General features: G+C 40.4%; 1 protein-coding gene across 4 annotated transcripts in view; it reads left to right on the top strand.

Annotated features, from left to right (window-relative positions):
* LOC101157878 (glycerophosphodiester phosphodiesterase domain-containing protein 5) overlaps positions 1–20,776 on the top strand; it is a 31,724-nt gene that overhangs the window by 5,723 nt on the left and 5,225 nt on the right. For all 4 annotated transcript variants that reach the window (XM_011483114.3, XM_004076082.4, XM_023962213.1 and 1 more), the window contains exons 3-12: positions 10,669–10,772; positions 10,898–10,991; positions 11,066–11,125; positions 11,210–11,308; positions 12,142–12,235; positions 14,946–15,091; positions 18,616–18,698; positions 18,886–19,036; positions 19,652–19,873; positions 20,039–20,184. In XM_011483114.3, the coding sequence (XP_011481416.1) occupies positions 10,669–10,772; positions 10,898–10,991; positions 11,066–11,125; positions 11,210–11,308; positions 12,142–12,235; positions 14,946–15,091; positions 18,616–18,698; positions 18,886–19,036; positions 19,652–19,873; positions 20,039–20,184 (1,199 nt within the window). The remainder of the gene's footprint in view (positions 1–10,668; positions 10,773–10,897; positions 10,992–11,065; positions 11,126–11,209; positions 11,309–12,141; positions 12,236–14,945; positions 15,092–18,615; positions 18,699–18,885; positions 19,037–19,651; positions 19,874–20,038; positions 20,185–20,776) is intronic.

Genomic DNA, 20,776 nt, shown 5'->3' with positions numbered 1-20,776 from the left:
AAATGTAATTCAAACACGTTAATGGTTAGTTGCATGCACATTGGCACATAAAGCAGATGGTAATAATAATATAAATAATAGAAAATCAATATTTTTATCATATAAATATTAATACAATATAGCATTAATCTAAGCAGAAGGAATGGGCCGTCCAGATCCAGTTTATGAAACCATCTTCCTTCTGCTTAGATCCGTAGAGAAACATGTATAATGGATGTAATGAAAATAGCAATTATTCCCCCAAACTTCATTACAGTAGGTTAGGTAGGGGGGCAATAAGTTAAATACTTTCTGAATATTAACTAGTCTGATAATAAGCCTGTCCAAAGAGGAATGTTTTCAGTCTAACTTTGAATGTAGAAACTGTGTCGGCCTCTCTTACATGAGCTGGGAGTTTATTCCATAAAACAGGAGCTTGATGACTAAACACTCTACCTCCAACTGTACTTTTACTAATTCTAGGAACCACAAGCAGTCCTGCATTTTGGAAGCAAAGTCTTCTGTTTTGGTGGTAAGGCACTGTGACGTCTTTGATATAGGATGGGGTCATACCATGTAAGGCCTTATAGGTTAGTAGGAGGATCTTGAACTTGATTCTAGAATCAACAGGGAGCCAATGGAGTGAAACCAACACAGGAGTGATGTGATCTCTTCTGCTAGTTCCAGCTAACAATCTAGCTGCTGCGTTCTGAACAAGCTGGAGACTTCTTAAGGAACTCTTAGGACACGCTGCTAACAAGGAGTTACAGTAATCCAGCCTCGACGTAACAAACGCATGGATGAGTTTTTCAGCATCACTTAAAGATAATATATTTCCAAACTTAGCAATATTACGCAGGTGACAAAATACAGTTTTACACTCCTGTGAGATATGTGAGCCTTAAATGATAAATCCTGATTAAATAAAACCCCAAGGTTTCTAACTGTGGAATTGGGGGCTATACTTATGCCATCCAGGGAGACTATCTGAGCAGACAGAGCATCTCTGAGGTTTTTAGGACCAAGTATAATGACCTCAGTTTTTTCTGGGTTCAATAGGAGGTAATTAATTGTCATCTAGGTCTTGATGTCACTGATGCAGGCGTTCAGTTTCTCTATATTGTCAGTCTGGTCAGGTTTACTAGATAAATACAAATGCATATCATCCGCATAACCGTGAAAATTAATTCTGTTTTTCCTGATCATGTTTCCTAAAGGCAGTATGGAAAATATAGACAGGATGGGTTTTAGGGTTCACTTTGTGTGACCCTGTGATGGACTGGAGAACTGACTGGGATGTACTTCGCCTTTGCTTAGTAATAGCTGTAAAGTCTCCAGCAACATCCCACAAGGGATTAAGTGGATATTTATGACGGATGGATGTGGAATTGTAGATTTTATGTTTTTATTAACATACCTTTATCAACAGGTCACTATGCCTTCTGTCAAGTTGACTTAGTGTGGCTTTAAAATTAAGTTCCTTTATATCTGTTGGCATTAGCACCTTTTCACCTTTCAAATTTAAACCTTTAAACATTTCTTTAAAGCCACACATGGTTGCTTTGCCCACACCTTTGTTAGTGTGCCTGAAAAGTGTTTGTCAATTGTCAGCTTTTGTTTCTGTTACAATGAGAATAACACTGTTATCACCATTATGAGGAAGGGGGGACTTAAGAACACGCAGACAGATAAAGGGCCACACACTTGATTTTTTTTAGACTGATGACGTATATGTTTCAAAAGTTGGTAATTGGAGACTGATTGACCTGTGGAACTTTTTAAAATGAGTGCTTTTGTCCAAAGTTGTAGCAAAGTTGTGGAGATTCTAGAAATTTGCAGTGTCAAGAAAAATGTGCGGCTCTATAATAATAATAATAATAAATAATAATACATTTTATTTCTAAGGCGCCTTTCTGGGCACTCAAGGTCGCCGCACAGCATGTATACAGTATAAAATACAATAAACACTTAAAACAACAACAACAATTTAAATAAATACAAAATTAAATAAAAAATATAAAAACGTGAAAAGGTTAATGTTAAAGTGAATAGGCCATTTGGAAAAGATGAGTTTTTAGCTTTGATTTGAAATGTGGGAGTGTGTCAGTGTTGCGGAGGTCAGGGGGGAGTGAGTTCCAAAGCTGGGGAGCAGAGCAACTGAATGCCCGGCTCCCCATGGTGACAAGACGGGCAGAAGGGACAGAAAACTGGATAGAAGAAGAGGAGCGGAGGGAGCGAGCAGGTATGGAGACATGAAGGAGGTCAGAGAGATATGGAGGTGCAAGGTTGTGAAAGGCTTTGAATGTGTAGAGCAAGATTTTGTATTGAATGCGGAATGGGATGGGTAGCCAGTGAAGCTGTTGAAGAATAGGTGTGATATGGTTGATGGAGGGAGTGCGTGTGATGATACGAGCTGCTGAATTCTGAACCATTTGAAGTTTATGGAGGGTTTTTTGGAGTTATATTTCTGCCACCACGTTGCACACAAAACTATCTAAGTTGCAAATGAAAATATTAAATATTTTCTTTTCAATTATTTTTTATTTTGCTTTTAATTTTTTTTTTTTCAACATTTTTTTGCGTTTGCAAAACACGTGTTTTCACATGCGTTGTGTCAAATCTCACTTTTTTCCTATCTTTGAAAGTGAGATGACACACAATGCATGCAAAAACCTTTTTGGCGGTGGCAATAGTGGCAGTTTTATCACGCTAAGTCGCGCTAAGAGTAGTTAGCAAAATAAAAGATAGGAAAAAAACAAGATTTGAAACAACACATGCGAAAACGTTTTTTGAAAGCAAAAAAAAAAAATGAAAGCAAAATAAAAAATAATTTAAAAGCAAATGTTTAATATTTACATTTGCGACTTAGAAAGTTTTGTGTGCAACGTGGTGGCAGACATATCACTCCATACGGGTTTTGGTAAAATTTGCAGAAACTGGTGCGATTGCAATATCTCAAAGTCCTGGGGGGTCAGACATAAAGAAAATTAAAGCCCCCAGCTGTGTTGTATGGCCCACAGGCACAACCCCTTCCACGCTCACCTCTACGCAAAACAGCCGCGCCATCGCTGCCCACATCTACGCAGCACCCCGCCCTCACTGCCCACCTTTTATCAAGGCTTGTCAAGCTGCATATGCTAATTATGTTAACAATGCTAGTTAAGCTAATGTGGCAAAAATTGCTAGCATTGCGATCAGCATCATCAACTTACTCAGAAAAAAACATTGCTGATGATGATAATTATGCTAACTATGCTAGTTATGCTAATGTGGCTAAAAGTGCTAGCTTAGCGTTGAGCATCATCAACTCACTCAGAAAAACACATTGCTCCATTGGTAAGAGCTGCATTAGATAAGTTGATAGAAAATCCACTTTTTTCCAAATGGCAGCTTTTCTGTTGATTTTTATCTCCATGGCAACCATTTAATGTTTTGGTCGCCTGGGGATGATGAACAGATCGTCGTTAGTTTCAGACGAATCGGAAAGTAAACTTTTTGATGTCCTTAGCAACAGAGGTTTTTTTGCTAACCACGCCCACATTCCTTATATGTCCATATCCAGTGTTTTTCAATATGTTCAGTTCCAGCCATGGATGCATGCATTCAAATTTCACAGTATTCCATTGAAAAACATAAGAGTTATATCAGTGCGCCACATTTGCTAGCTCGCCACGTGCACACTTTTGACAATCTACAACTTCTAATTCCAATATTTTGTCCAAAGCTTGCCATTGATGCCCGAGAAGTTTTGAGACGATTGATAAAAATCCAAACGACAAGTTTACGTAGGTCAACGAAACTGCATAGGTGATTGTAGACTTATACTAGCGACAAGTGCATCAAATTTCGTGAAAATCGCTAGAAAAGAAGTTCATTGGCCCATTCATTTTTTTACGAGTTCGCTCGCCGTGATGTCATCGTCTTCTGGGGGGTGACTTTAACTTTATTGAAAATTTATTTTCAGTTTATCGTAGCTGTGTGCACATTTTGGTGACTTTTCAAGTATGCAGCGGGGTTCAAATATTTGCTGAAATGCGCCGAAATCTTTCTAACTGCAAAAACAATATGGTCCTTGCAGTCAGTGACTGCTGCTGTGGGCCATAATAAAACTCCATCTCTCTCAAACTCTTGAGAGGGACTTGGTATTGAAAGAAATAAAAGTACATGGTACATTACACATAGAGATCAAAAAGAGTTAAGCTGTAGATGAGGATTTCAGAAACATGAAGCTTGTACAAATAAAGGACATAGAAACAAACTAAATGGTAAACGGTGTATACTTGTATAGCGCTCTTCTACCTTCCTCAAAGGCCCAAAGCGCTTTACAGTCACAGTCCCATTCACACAATCAGACACACATTCACACACTGCTGCCAACCTTCCACCAGAGGCAAGGTGAGGTTCAGTGTCTTGCCCAAGGACACTTCAACACATAGGCGGGCAAGGCTGGGATCGAACCTGCGAAATTCCATTCTGAGGTGGACCGCCCTAACGCTGCACCACTGCCACCCAAACCAGCGAAGTATTGACTAATAAATAGAATAGAATGCCTTTATTGTCACTATACACTATAGTGGACAAAGAGAGCAAAACATGTACAAAATGAATAGATGTGCAGAGGCTGGTAGGTCAGGTGGCAGAGGGAGGGTATGGGACCACCCATGACGATGAGGGCTCTGCAGTGGAAATGAGTGGAGTAAATGTTCTGAAGGTAGGGGTGGGGAGGTGGATGATCTTCTAAGCAGTTCCAACATTGGACTGGAGGTTTCTGGTGTGCAGGAGCTGTACCACATGGTCATGCACCACGGACTGGATGTTTCCAACTGTTCCCCGCAGTAATGCTGTGTTGGGGAACCAAGAGAGGGTCACCAGTAAGAGTTTGGAGCTGCTCACTCCCTCCAAGCAGAACTTGTAATGGTAGGAGGAGCATCCTTCTACCATTTTGACTCATTTTGCTAAAGAGACCCACAGTCATCTCATTTTGATGGATGTTGAAGCTGAGCGATGAAGCTCAGTCACGAATCAGCAGACTGACTAGGAGAAGGCACAGTTAAATGGGGGGGGCTGTATTCAATGTCCTGACTTTCGATGCTTATCTAAATTACTGGCTATTCTAGCCTATTAAAATCAGGACTGTTTTTATTTTGTTGCTTTTCTGATGGATCTTTGAAAACACCCAAACATCAGTGACAAACAACACTCATCTTTACAAAGTACCACTGAAGGTAAAGAAGTTCATCCTGAATTGACCAAACTGGGATTAGCTGGAGGAGAACCACATGGCTTATGCTAGCTAGCCTACCTTGTTGTTAAGCATGGTATGTTAGCATTGTCACGGCTGAGTTGTTTTAACAATATTGATAGCATTTATTCTGCACCATATTAAATAACTAATTTCAGTCCAACCCCCATGTGTGATTTGCTGAAGGCGGTTACACTGCAGCATCTGCAAGCTAATCAACAATCATGAGAAAACCTTCCATGTCTACCTTTCCTGTTCTATATTAAAATATCAAGGCAAGCATTTAACTTTACACACAAAAACCAGAGAAAACTTATCTGTGATTAGACGGTTTTCATTTCAAGGTCACTGCTGTAAAGTCATTCTTATCAGAAGTAGGTTTTTAACTTTTTGTGGAAATATTCTGCTTCTCTTTCATGAATACATGCAGCATCATAGGCCTAACAGTCATTCATTTTGCTTTGCAGTTAAGAAATAAACTGAGTGAGATGGTCAGATCTAGATATTATTCAGTCTTTGATCCTACTTCCTGGTTTAGTGTCTTCTACCTTTGTCATGTCTTTGTTTGCTCAATGTGTTTTAGTGATAATGTGAAGGCACTTTTCTCTGTCTGCTCATTGTGGTGACCTAAAGCAAGGCAGTTATTTACAGTTTTGATTTTTGTACAACACGAACAATGTGCCAAACATTCACTTGATGTGGGCCAGTGACTTTAACTTTGAAAACCAGGAGCAGGACATTTGAAGAGCTTGTACTCTCAAAGAAGGTGTGGTTTGCTTATCCAAACCCCCCGCTGTGGGAGCAACTGTGGAGTTTCTTGATGTTTCTTCTGGTTCTGATGGTCCACCTTGGGCCTGAGCCTCATGCTTGTTTAAGGTCATCTGCTGCTGTGCTAAGTAGCTGCAGCACTACATAAAAACAGAAGATGGCTTTTTCATGGTTCCACTGGTTTAAGGTGGATGTCCTCCATCCAGTCTGTTTTTCTGAGAAAAATGGCTTCTTTAAACACAACAGGATGTATGAATGCATGCATATGGCAGAATGAGCATACATAAGCTAGCAGCAGCAGCCTCAATATCTTTGTGCAGGGTAATTTCTGGCTTTGTGCCATCATTTAACAGTTAACTGTCCCCTTATATAAACTGTGGGTTTGTGCAGGCAGAGTGTTGTGTAAAGCTGATCACTGGTCTGCAGATCTGTTGGTTTAACTATCATTGTCTGCACCTCCCCCTCACTTGAGATTAGCTCTTAATCCTGTTAAATACTGAAGAGAAGTGCCCTTGACCATTGGATAGACTTTGCTTCAGCTCGCACATCTTAGGACAGAAGAAGTAAATCGTAAAAATCTCCTTTAAGTAGAAGCATCAGCTAGGGATTCACCAGGGAGGCTTTTACAAACCTGCCAGCATGTGTCCAACAAGGAAGTGCAAGAAAACAAAAAAACGCAGAGGAGATGGTCAAAGCAAATGGCACAGATGATAATACAGCAAAAGTTCAAAGAGTTCTGAGAATAAAGTAAGCAGCTAAACCAAACGGTTAAGAAGAGATGGTGTGTTAAAGAATGAAAAAATTTGCATCAGACACAAGAAGTAGAACTGCATAAAGAAACCTGAAGAATTTTACAGATTAAAGTTTTTGTCAGAATGGGGGCCGATCCCTTCCCTTTGACTCCAAGAATGAAGCACGTTGGAAAGCTAAACTGGATGCCACCAAAAAAAACTCTGGGATTTGTATTTCAGATGAATGTAGAGGCTGTGGAGACCTAATAATTTGGGGTGCTGGAAAAAATTGTTTCTGTGATATATCACCAGAACATAATGCTGTGAGAACGATGTTTATCTAATTATTTCTGAGCGTCCTTCAGCGTCTGACTCTTGTTTTCCACTTAAACCTCCAACCACCAGTTGGCAGCGGAGCACACTGAGCCTTTTTGAGCAACTCTACACCACACAAAACATCAGGAAGACCTCAGCTACAGGCAGCTTGTTACGTTGTTATGAGACATGAACTACCTAGGTTTTACTTGGGATGGATACAGAACCAAAACTCTCTTCCATGTTGCTGCCAGTATCACATAAAAACCCAGATGGCAGTGCTTTGTAGCGGCTCAGATAGTGAAGCAGCGGCTAATGCACGGAGCATCAGCTAAAATGCTGTCAGCAAAGCGGGTCAAAGTTCTGCAGAACCTCACAGCAATAGATTCTAGTTAAGCGACTGAATGGATCAGAGTGATGTGGACAACGCTCTGAAAAAAGGCCAACGTCATATCGATGAACGGTGAAATCCGTGTTTACTTCCACGTGTGAGAAACTGCATCTGCAGAGTAGACTGTCATGTAAATAAAGCCTCTTAGCCACATTAAAGCGTCTCCTTCATCCTGTCATGCTGCCTCATCATCATCACTTTATTGTTTCTGGAAAGAATTAGTATTTTTTTCCTTTATTTTGAAACATTATTCAGACTACTGAACTGTTTAAAAGTACTGGAGAAGCTACATTTAGCAATATTGAATATAAACAGCACTTTATGTCCTTAATCATACTTTTAGAACCTTGTTGGTTAAGGAACATTCATTTCCTTTTTTTTTCTTATACTAAAAAATATTTTGTTATAGAAATCAGACAATGTTGACTGTTCCCTTTCTATATTTTAAGTTAATAGAAAGTTAATAAAAAAAAGTTAATAAAAGCACTATGAATTTGCTTGGGTAGAAGCTACGTATTGAGATTTAGGCAGAGTTTTTTTCTTAAAAAAAAAAGAATTATTCTAGTTCCTGCTGTGTCCTGCTGCACTGTTTTGGTCGACCACAAGTTCAATAGTTCTTATAATTTAAACATTCCCATTTTCACTTCAAAAATTAATTGAAGGGTTTTACCCTGCAAAAGAACTGTTTGAGCTTTTAATTGTATTGCAATGTTTGTTCCTAAAAAAAACCCTAAATACAATAGGTAAAAGTTAAACTAAACTAAACAGACTAAGCTAATCTGGGCATCCCTGCCCTTAAACCGTCCTTCTCAGAGGAATCCACAAAAGCATGTGGGTTCTCACATTGTGACATAGATCAGTGACAACAGCCCCTTCCAGGAAGAGTCTGTGCTCCCACCGCTGACCTACTGACCGCGTACCTCGCCTCTGGCTCGTCTGGCGCCCCCAGCCGTCCCCCAACTCCATCTGGATGAAGCACATCTGCTGGACTATTTAAATATGTGGTTGTAGAGTTAGATAACCTAATTCTTCTCAAGGAGTTCTGGTACATCGCCTGTCGTCCTTCCTGGGGGAGGATCCCTCCATCATGTGGGCACCCCTGAGCTTTCTTCTTTTTTTTCCGGAATGCATTTTTTTAGGAGGTTTTCCTGAACGTTGCCCAGTTTAGTCTAGTCTGTTTAGTTTGTTCATTTCAGAATTTACTATTGAATCTTTGACTTCATGATCCTTATGATTTTATGTTCACTAAGCAATTACTGGGATGAAGCTCATTGAGACGACTGTTGTTTTAATATTGGGCTATATTAATAAAACTGAATTGAATTGAATTAAATTTAAGGGGGGTGAAAATAATAAATAATGATGCTTTCCAATTGTGGAAAATGTATTTTACTATAATTAAAAAACTAACAAAAAAGTAAAACCATTTACTTTTACATGGAATTAAAGCACAGTGACAGAATGAACTCACATGAAGTTACTCAGACCATGTTTCATAATGTAATAAAAGATGAATAAGTCAAAATACAGTTATTTTTTTCATGTTAATGGTTGTGAAGTTCTTAGAAAAATATTGATGGTATTTTGTTCTGATGTATCCAATCCTATATCTGTAGGTCTGACAAACCCCAAATGCAGTACTTTTGGTTTCACTCAAAGTTGCTAAACTTTTTCAACTTTGACCTATTTTCCTTCTGCATTATTGTTATGAAACACTTTTTTGTAAGATAATACCAAAATTGGTTTAAATGATTTAAACGATTTGAGCTGCTGTTTAAAAATGAAATACAATTTCAGATCTATTGGAAATGTTTTTGTATTTCTTAGTTTATTAGTTCACATTATAGTTGGTGCTGACATAGTTGTTATGTAGGACATTTTGAATTGGCGCTTCATGTCATAAATGTTGCTGACCCCTGGTCTAGACTGTATCTATTTAGGTAAAAGAATTGGACTGTATTGAATCATATGAAAGGAACAGATACACACCTCAAATAAATTCAATTTCAATTCAATTTTATTTGTATAGCACAAAATCACAACAACAGTCGTCTCGATGGGCTTCGAAGTAAAACATGAACTCAAAAGGATCAGGAATACAAAGAGTTCAATAGAAAAATACTAAAATGAACTAACAAACAGACTAAACTAAACGGTCATCCCTGCCCTTAGACCCCCCTTCGCGGTAAGGAAAAACTCCTAAAAAACTGGATTCCGGAAAAAACGAAGAAACCTCAGGGGTGCCCACATGAAGGAGGGATCCTCCCCCAGGACGGACAGGCGATTTACCAGAAATCTTGGAGAAGAATTAACTTATCTAACCCTACAACTACATATATAAAAGTCCAGCAGACGAGCTTCATCCAGCCGTGGTTGTGGGGACAGTCAAAGGCGCGAGTCGAACCTGAGGCAGGAACCACAGCCAGGTGTAGGAGCAGGAGCAAAGGCGAGGTAGACGGTCAGGAACAGGAGCACGGATGAAACAACTGGAGTCTGGAAGCACTCCCACTCCCCAGGAGGGGAGAGGAAAAGAGGGACAATACATGAATCGCACTGTACCAAACAGAGGCATGGAGAACTAAATGATAAATTATGATCAAGAATAGAGAAGAGGAAGGGTAGAAGTAAATGAGAAAGAGGACAGAACCCCAGTGTACCATAGTTACCCCAGCTTCAACTTCTAGCAGCCTTTTAAAAGAAATAGTTATTATTAAGTTTAATTTAAACAAATTAACATTAAGTTAAATAATCTCTGAATACTAACTAGTCTGACAATAAGCCTGTCCAAAGAGGAATGTTTTCAGTCTAACTTTGAATGTAGAAACTGAGTCGGCCTCTCTTACATGAGCTGGGAGTTTATTCCATAAGACAGGGGCTTGGTGGCTAAACGCTCTACCTCCAACCGTACTTTTACTAATTCTAGGAACCACAGCAGTGCTGCATTTTGTGAGCGAAGTGTTCTTATTGGATGGTAAGGGACTATGAGGTCCTTAATATAGGACGGGGCCAGTCCATGTAAGGCCTTATAGGTTAACAGGAGGATCTTGAACTTGATTCTAGAATCAACTGGGAGCCAATAAAGAATTGTGAAACTACTGGTTGGTGTAAAACCATCTGAAAAGCATGAGCAATGACTGATCCAGTGAATGTGCCTGACCCCGCTGTTGTTTCTAGGGGGTTTTGACTTTTTTTTCTTTAAATAGACATTTGACTTTGACTGCTGATTTGTGTTTTCTTCCCAGTGGGAGTGTGCATGGTTCCTTATACTGTGCAGTTCCTTCCTGTTGCTCCTCTTTTGGGCCTACTTCTGGTTGGTTGCTCAAAATGATTTCAATGACTTCAACTGGTGAGTCACTTTGGTGTCCTTTTAATTTTGGGACTGTAAAAATAAGGAAAGCTGTTTTTGTGATATGAGTGGTGATCCTACCGACACATGGAAGATGACCGAACTTGTGTTCGTTCACACACCAGGTTGGTGTACAATCGTTCTGGAGAGTGGAAGGATGAAACAATTCCCATCCTTACATCCACCACCCTGGGACTCAGCTATGTCAGCTTCCTACTGGTCAGTTATCCCACACAGAGCTGTGACTTGCTCCTGTCGATGTTTTGACTCCTTAAATGTTTCTTGTTTTTCAGATTTTAGCACTTTTCCATATATCTTTGGGACAACAACTCAATCTGTTCTGGGTTCACAAGGTGCAGTGAAAAAGCTTTGACATTGTTGCTCTCTTCATTCTAGTGAGCGTGTGGGCTTTAGCCTTATCTGTCTTTCCTTCACAGATTGGAGTTTTAGCTACGCTGCTCATCACCATCTCTGGAATTGTCTCTGTAGATGACATATGGGAAGATGAGTTGGACATCCTGCTTATATCACTTCAGGTTGGTAACCGGAAAAATCAGAGAGAAGTAAATTGCCTTAATCAAAGTCGTATGTTCGTGTTATAATGGTTAAATCTAGAATAATTTGTTGTATTTGTATTTTGGCAAATGCTTTTATATCTTATTGTACTCACCGTAACCTGACCCATGGGTTTTTAAATCTTGTGTTTTATTTAATTATTTGTCAAAGGTTTGTGAAACCTTTGATAGGACTTGATTGATATAATCAAATAATCAATCTGAATCCAAGCTTAATAAACCAATAAGATAATAAGATCGATCTCTTATGTCTTCACTTTTTCAGTGACCAAACGCATAACAGCAGTAAAGCTACAGTCCGCTAGCTTGATGCTAACCTCTAATCGAATTTTCCCATAGTTCTGGAAATTATTGGTGATAATTGGAACAACGTACCTCTCTATATAATATATTTATCAGGTATGTTTATATGAAGATTTGGTGTGTGTTTTTTTTTTTCAATTAATGGGCTTTGGGCTGTTGGCGTAAATAAATAATTGAATAAAACTTGCCTTATTTCAAAGAAAATGATAGGCAATTGTGACTGAGCATCTCAGACTCACTGCAATGTTGGCCTTCCTTAAAGTTGTGAGTTATTGCGGCTAGGTAGACTCCAGCGCTAGAAACCGCTTTTTGAGTGAGTGGGGGGGGAAAATGAGCACTGAACAGGATATGGTCTGTGTCATGTTTATGTGTCAGAGAATAAAATATCTTACCCCATGCTGGTTTAAAGTTCTTTGATAATCAGTGATCAGCTGTTTCCTGTCCACTGATGTGAAATACTCCCAGTCTTCTCATGTGTCTGCTGTCATCAGTCCACAGCGCCTTTCCTTCACATCGGAGCGCTGGTGTCAGTCACAGCCCTGAGCTGGATGGTTGCTGCGTATGCGGTCCGGAAAGAGAGATCCAGTAAGTACCAGCTCGTGTTTGGAATAAAGAAGACTGAGCGGATTTCTGCTTAGATTTATGTGTCTGAAGTCTTCTTTTATGCACTCTAACTTGCTAGAAAAAATACTTTTTTGAAATGTGTTTTTTCAGTACTGCAGGGGGTCAAACTCATTTTCACTGAGGGCCACATCAGCATAGTGGTTGTCCTCAAAGGGCCAGAAATAACTTGTACATGTAACTAAATGTAATGAAAAAGAAATGTAACTAGTTAATGTTAAATAACTCATTTATTTATTTATTTATAACTTTTTAAAGTGACAATTACAGTTGCATAGAAAACATGTGTTTGCTTGTTACTCTAGCATAAATCCTTTTACATTTGATCCGTTTATTAAAACTCACATAAATGAAGGATCAAACTGTCCAAGTGTATAAAGAAAAATAACATAAAACTCGCGGGCCACATAAAATGACATGGGTGCCACATTTGGCCCCCGGGCCTTGAGTTTGACACGTGCAGTGAAGCGTGCTATACACGGCTTTAAAAAAATAAAGGGAACACTACAAAAACGCATCCTATAACTGAAGGAATGAAATATTCTTTTTAAATGCTTTACTTTTTACATAGCTTCATGTCTTTTTACATAGCTTCATGTGCAACACAACCACACAAAAATATAATGGAAATGAGAGCACCCCCTCCCCACCATTTGCGGGGGTAAGGGACTAGAGACACCGGCGAATATGCCGAATACGCAAATACGGAGAACCACCCCCACCCCACAGCCGAAGAACGTCCGCCACCAATCCTTACTGGTGCTCTGTACATTACACTGACAGACACAGCATACCTTCTTGCCACGGCTCTTATTCAACACTGTCTGCATTCAAAAGTCACTGAAACATCAGCCAGAAACCATGAGGAAGGAGTCGTTGTATGTGGTCACCACTTGCAGAAGCACTCCTTTATTGGAGGTGTCTTGCTCCTTCTTTTCCTTTCGGCTTTTCCCTTCAGGGGTCGCCACAGCGAATCAGCCTCCTCCATCTAACTATCCTCTAACCATCCTCTACCATCTCTGAATCTGAACCGTCTCAGTCTGGCCTCTCTGTGACTTCATCTCCAGAACCTCTATGGGCCCTCCCTCTGATGTCCTCATTCCTGATCTGATCCATCCTGGTCTTTCCCAAAGAGAACCTCAGCATCTTCATCTCTACTACCTTCAGATCTGCTTCCTGTCTCTTCCTCAGTGCTACTGTCTCCAGGCTGAACAACAGGCTGCTTTCACCACAGTTTTCCACACCTTTCCTGTCATTTGAGCTAAAACTCTATCACATATCACACCTTTCTCCACCCATGCCATCTTGTCTACACACACTTCTTCACTTCTTTTCCACACACATTACTCTGGCCTGTTGACCCTAGATACTTCAAATCCTCCACCTTCTTTGACACTTCTCTCTGTAGCCTCACTCTTCCACTTGGGTTCCTCTGATTCACACACATGCACTCCGTCTTACTGCAGCTAACTTTCATTCCTCTCTTTTCCAGGCCAAGCCTCCACCTCTCTAGCTTATCCACCTGTTCCCTGCTCTTGCTACAAATCACAATATCATCTGCAAACATCCTTTGATTACACAAAAGTTTGATTGACTTGGAGTAACATTCAGTTATTTAAGCATTCTCTTTATTTCTTTGAGCACTGTATATGCAAACCCTGTATAAAATCATGAATAAGGGTATTCCTTTCCATTATTCCATTCAAAAATATTAGACTTTCGCAGAATATAGATTCTGCACCCACTGTTTAAATAATTTCAAGTATTTATTTGTTTAATTTTACATAGGTTGGGGTTCCAGCTCAAAAACCCAAAACAGGATTTGACAAAACTGGAATTCTGTGGAAAAATCACCATTTACTTCTCAGTTTTTGAAAAAAGATAAAGACAGAGTTCATGATCAAAGCAATTCGTTTTTTTTCAGTGATATGTCCATCTTGAGTAACTGGTTTGGAAATAACTGCCTTGATGCGTCAATAAATATCCTTATTTGACACCTCTGCTCAATACACACGTTTTTTTCTGAAAGAAATGAACACTTTCACACTTTTTTCTCTTATTTAAGCTCAAAGTTCAAACCTTGATAGAAAAGTAAGTCCAGTATTATAGAATGAAAACAACGTTCAAAGATCTACGTGGATTTGGCGATCTCCACTTATCTAGACGGCACAGAGGAAATTGATCGACAAGGTGTCCTGCCAATCAGAACACACTGCACTGTAAAAAAAAACTTACATAAAAAAACAAAAAATAATGTATTTCTAATCTAATTTTTAAGGCAACATTGGTCTCCCTAAGATAAATTAAAAAGTTGCTTCCCCTAAAGAGTAGCCTGACTGCTTTAGCCTGGATCCCACATATAAGCTTTGGGAATTTTAAGAACCAACAATTCTCCTGCCCTGTTATAAACGGGCAGCTTGTTTTTTTTGTTTTGTTTTGTTTTTTTGCTTTGCTTTTTCTTTGCTTGATAGTAACCTTATAATAAAGATTTACAGAAGTGTATCGTTGATAGATTCTGTTTGCATAGTTACATTTATGAGTGCAACTCTGGGAGATGATGTCCCTGTTAAAATATTGCAGAAATGGGAGATAAATGTCAAGTCCTGGCTAACTGTATATTTTGAATTGACTTCAAAAGCTTCCTTTTCTCTTTCTTTTTTTATTTTATGTATAGATTTTCAGCTAATGGTGCTGGTCATCTACTTTGTGAGTCTTCTAGCTGTCTGCCTGGCCCCCATCACATTCACCTGTCCCTGCATAATGGACCGGCACACCCTCAAGGCAAGGCCGGCCATCATTGGCCGGCGTGGAGCTCCCATGGTTAGTCTGACCCATGTTGCATACAGATGATTAAGCCAAATGGACACATCTGTGCTGAATCCTCACTGTCATGCTGGATTCACTTTTTATATCTTATTTACATAATCCTCATTCACTGATGCTTTTATATTATGGTCATACCTTTAAAGCACATTATGCAATCCATCTAAATATTCACTGGTTGATGCTCTATTCACAAAGTCATGGTCCATGTAGATGTTTATCCTCTAATGTTTTTAGACTACATTCAGACTTTGAAACTATATTTTAACGGTCTTGTTAAATACACACATGAATCCATTCAAATATTCTTGTATTTGTGTGTTCTTGTTACTTTGTTAGTCGCTTTGCTTTCACGTTTACACTGTTTCCAGATGTTGCTTCATCATTAACATGTTGCACACATCACTTTACCACATTGACACTGCATGGAACTATTTACATTGCATTTAAATATTCATCTTGTTTTAACACATTAAGTGTGCATTTATACAGGTGTTATTACTTTAGACTGCATTGACGTGTTCTCGTTGCAATAACATGTTCACACTGCAATCTATATAGCTGCCAGTGTTGCCACATAGTGTCACAGTTTTCCAGCCCAAAAGTCATCTGAAAACCACCAGACAAGGACACACACGCCCACCCCACTCACACATATTTGAATGTATGTATATATTTATATCAAATAACGGGATCAGGAGAAACAAGAATACACAACTGTGTTGTTGTTTTTTTTTGTCCCCTGCTGGACTAATTTAGCATCTTGATCCGGTCATTTTTCAAAATACAAGATAGTCCAGAGTAATAATAAAATGAGTACAGCATTGAATATTTCTTCAGCGGACCGACCTTCCATTCATTTCCTTACTGTAACATTATATATCCATTCTATGGTTTATGGAGCCAGTCCCGGCTCCTGTGGGGCAAAGTCGGGTACACCCTAGGCCAGAGGTCAGCAACCTGCATGCGGCTCTTTCATCCCTGTGCTGCGGCTCTCTGTGTTTTTGGTAAAATAACTACTATGTTCTAAAAATGTCGTGGTGCCTTTACGTCAACAGAGGAAATGTGTATTTTAGCCTTTTGACGTACAGTATTCCCCCTTATTTGTGGGGCTTAGGGACCAGAGATACCCGTGAACACGGCAAATCCACAAATATGGAGAACCACCCTCCACCCCTGCGACTGTCACCGATCTTTACTCTTCAAAAACCCTTGTGGAACATTTATAATGCTTTCTAAAGCATTTATTAAAAAACACTGGAATATTGCTCAAAATAAAGGATGTTTTATTCAGAGCAATAGACTGTACCACAGCGTACTTTATAACACACATTAGGAGTTTCTCTCTGTCACTTTGTGCCTTAAAACCAGGAGTCCAGGAGTGGTCATCTTCTTCCAGAAGAGGCCAGTTTCATCCATCATTTATTCATCCAGATCAGGGGTCGGGAACCTATGGCTCGCGAGCCATATATGGCTCTTTTGATGGTCACATGTGGCTCGCAGACAAATCTTTAATTATAGTTTTTTTTTTTTTTCATTAGACCAGTCCTTCTCGGGCGCGATGCGATGCCAGAGGCGCGCAATAGTAGCGGTGCTTGGAGAGAGAAATCTGCGCCAGCGCTATCAGTTACTATTATCTATTATTTCACAGAGTTTGTGCCAGCCGGAAACCTGTGAATTGCCGTGGCTAAAACTGCGCGCTCCCGTCTCTGAGAAAGAGCGCGCAGATGCGAGGACGGGATGTGTGAGGAAGAAAGCAGAGGGTGGGGGTGAGGGGTTGTGGGGACAGGCAGCAGGTGAATCGCGCAGGGATTGTAAAAACGTAAAACCCGCTTCCCGTCACTCACTGCAGTGTGTGAGTGTGTGTTTGGTTCCATGTCTGTCTCACATCTACAGAACATTCAGACCTAAGATCACGTTTAAAGTCTCAACGCCTGAACAAAGCAGAAACTCACCACGTATCAACCAGACTAGACCATCAGCAAAACTACCACGAGAAATACTCATCATTTATTAGCAACAGCATAACAATGTTATTAAAAAGAATCCACAGACTTATTGTACTTTAAAAATGTTGAAATTAAATCAAATGCACACATTCACTTGTATATTTAGTTTTAAACAAATTGTAGCAGACTGAGTTTAACTTGGCTGTTGGGCCGCGTTAAAAGTTCTGGAGTTCAGTGAACGCGTCAAGCAGAGATCTGATTGGCCCTCAGTTCTGTCGCTCAGCCTGTTGTTAGGTAGTTTGGACCAATGGGGTTCAGCTATGGGCCGAATAAGGGAAATGGGAGGGCTGCAGCGGTAGCAGGGGAATATAAAGTTGGGAGAAGCGCTCTCGTGTCGGCGGGAGAGATTCAGGAGTTGCTGAATTAATTGAACGGCGTTTGTTGTGGTCTGCAGTAATCGGAATAAAGAACCTTAAAAGAGGTTAAGTCTCCGTGCCTCAGTGTGGGAAAGGGACACTACATTATTGTATGGCTCTTTCGAAATTACATTTCAAAATATGTGGCATTTATGGCTCTCTTGGCCAAAAAGGTTCCCGACCCCTGATCCAGATAATAATTTTTCTCGACGATCATCTTCCTCAGCATATCCGGATATTTTCCGGTGTTGTGCCAAGATATGTTTCCCCTCCAAGAATTGGCTTCCCCTCACATTTCGTCCCAAGAAGCGTAAAATGAAGATTGATGTTTACAATATACTTTATTCTGTTTTTCCACATATTGACAGCTTTTTGTGTAAACACAAAACGAAAACAAAAAATGACTTTTGTATGGCTAATTTAGAATAAGAAACGCGATTTATGAAAGTGTCTTTGTTATGGAAGTGTTTAAATGGACAATTAATAAATAGTTGCTTCTATTGCAATCTTTTTTGGGGGGCACAGATTTTGGCAGGCTGGAGCAGCAGCCTGACAGAATCTGTGCCCGATGTTGTTGTTTTATGTCAAATAAGTGGGGGAAATGTTAAATATGAGAATAAACTGTCACAATTCCCAGAATAAAGTATATTGTAAAGATCCACCTTCTTTTAACATTTTTGGGGCTACAAAACAAATCAAAGATGTGTGAAGTCATGCCACGACAGGGGAAACATATCTTGCCACAACACCGGCCGCTTCCGAGTCAGCTGTTGCCATTTCTCTGTGCAGGGGCACAAACTTTGGTTGGTAGTGATTGCGGTGAAATATTCTTTAGCAGACGGCAAACATTTCCAGGAAATAGCCTGACTACTAATGGTTGAAGCAAAACATGTGACCGAGATGATGGAGCAGACATCTTCGCTTGCAACTCAAAGACAAAGCATTATTATAAAACACACTTTCACATCTGCATTTACACATTCAAGTTGCATTTTCTTCATGTTGCATTCAGACCTTCATGTTGCATTAATATACGTTGGTGCTGCATTCATGTTGCATTCACACGTTAACGTTGTATTCACCTGTTCAGGCTGCGTTTACACATTCAGGTTGCGTCCTGCTTGCTTGCTAATGTGTCGTCTTATGTCTGTTGTAGCTGGCTCCAGAGAACAGCATCCTGTCTTTCCACAGAGCGCTGCAGCTGGGGGCCAGCACCCTGGAGGCTGACGTCACCATCAGGTTTCTACATGCTCATCAGTGATGAGACAGTCATGTTTAAAGGCTTTGGACATGCAGCTAAAGAAAACAGAAGCTAGCAATCTGCTGTTCAGAGAGCCAACATTATGAAGTTGTCTGTTTTCTGCTCCAGTGGTGTTCAGGTTAAAAAAAACTCATTACATTTCATCTTGCCACCTTTGTCCTGCAGCATGGATGGAGTTCCCTTCCTAATGAGAGACCAAACCTTGAGGCGAACCACAGACGTCAGCAGAGTCTTTCCAGCCCGACAGTTCCAGGACGCTTCCTTCTTTAACTGGACAGAAATCCGATCTCTAAACGCAGGAACGTGGTTTTTGCAGGTACTTGGTCCTTAAAAATCGCTGCTGAAGTTCTGAGGACTGATGTGTCAGAAGGAAACTAGAAAGTTGGATTTTTTGCTAAAGTATTGTCTGTCCATGAAAGGGTTTTGTACTTGTAATAGGGATTTGTGTGTCTGTAAAAATGTTTTGCATCTGTAGAAAGACAATGTCTATTTAGTAAAGAAGTTTTTGACCTAGGACACTTCAACACGTGGGCGTGCAGAGCGGGAACCGAACCTGCGATTTTCCAATCGGCAGTTGACCCTAAAAAGAGTTTCAGTTTATTAATGTTATCAGTTTTAGGAGTTTCTGATGATATCTTCCACCATTTCACATGTTCTGCTTAAGAATCTTGTTTGTTTGTTTCATAGCATAAATACCATCCATCTGATTGGCTGGTCCAAGCAGCACACCGATTGGGTGAAAGTGAAAGCCTGTTGATTGGCCTATTATTTGAGAAGCAGAAGAATTGTGTTCATAACTTGGGTTTTGTCATTGAGGATCCATGTGCATGCTCGCATGTGATGTTTTACCCTCAAAGGGTTTTTTGAGGAACATGAACAAAAACTGCCTTTACTGTTGCAAAGACAGATGATTGTCTACCTTCTGCTCCAGAGTGACCCCTACTGGACAGTCAGAACATTGACCCCAAAGGACCGCAGCAGGATAGCAAACCTGACTGTCTGCAGCCTGGTGGAGATGCTCCGTCTCTCAGCCAGGGCCAACTGCTCTGCCTGGCTCAACATCCACAAGCCCCCCCCGGAGCACCCCCGCTTCCGGAGCTGGTTCATGGACACGCTGCGGGTCCTGCAGAGGGCGGGGATGTCAGCCAAGAGGGTGGGTGCTGCAGTGTTCGTCTTGCTTTTGTGGGTTCAGCTGTTGAGCAGACAGAAGTCTCTGTTCTACATATTTTGAAAATGATTTTTAAAGACACATCAGACAATTCTCTCTGCTTATGCGAAATAGCTTACTTTCTGAGAAACAGTAAGTGTCTGTTTTCAGGTGACATGGGCCCCCGACACAGACAGGGGGAGGGTGAGAGGGCTTCAGCAGGCCACCAATGAGAAGCTGTCTTTGGAAGAGATTCGACAGCGGGGAATCACAAGTGTGAGGCTCCACTACAGCAAGATCAGCCACAGAGACATACAGTAAGAGCAAAGTGACTGAGCGTTTAGTACAGGGGTCGGCAACCCATGGCTCCGGAGCCACATGTGGCTCTTTCATCCTTCTGTTGTGGCTCCCTGTGACTTTGGAAAATAATGAGTATTTTATAATAATTAAATTTTATTTTAGTTTGTTCATTTTTCACGGCATTTCAAAGGCGCTGCTGGCTCCATACGAAACGCATGACACATAAAAAACAGCTTCCTTAATGAGCTCGTATTTATCGGGTGAGAACTGCAGAGCTGATAGCAGGAAGAGACACGCGGGGCGGCTTCAATAAACACTTTGGTTGTGCGGAGTGATCTTCTGCCGGGAACTTGACGTGCAGCGGGGCAGAGAGCAACTCACTGATGATGTTTGCGCCAGTGTTGCCAGATAAAGTCACAGTTCTCCAGCCCAAAAGTCATCTGAAAACCGCCCAAAACAGCTTTTGTTGATGTTTTTTTTCGTACTGGAATGATTTAGCAAAATAAAAGATTTTTCTAAATAAAAGATAGTTCAGACTAAAAATAAAATGTGTACAATATTGAATATTTCTTCAGCGGGCGCCTTCTTCCATTCATTTGCTTAACCCGC

Source organism: Oryzias latipes, chromosome 14 (genome assembly GCF_002234675.1).
Source record: "Oryzias latipes chromosome 14, ASM223467v1".
Lineage (NCBI taxonomy): Eukaryota > Metazoa > Chordata > Actinopteri > Beloniformes > Adrianichthyidae > Oryzias > Oryzias latipes.
Note: the sequence above shows the minus strand (reverse complement) of the source record. Positions and strands in the feature narration are given on the sequence as shown.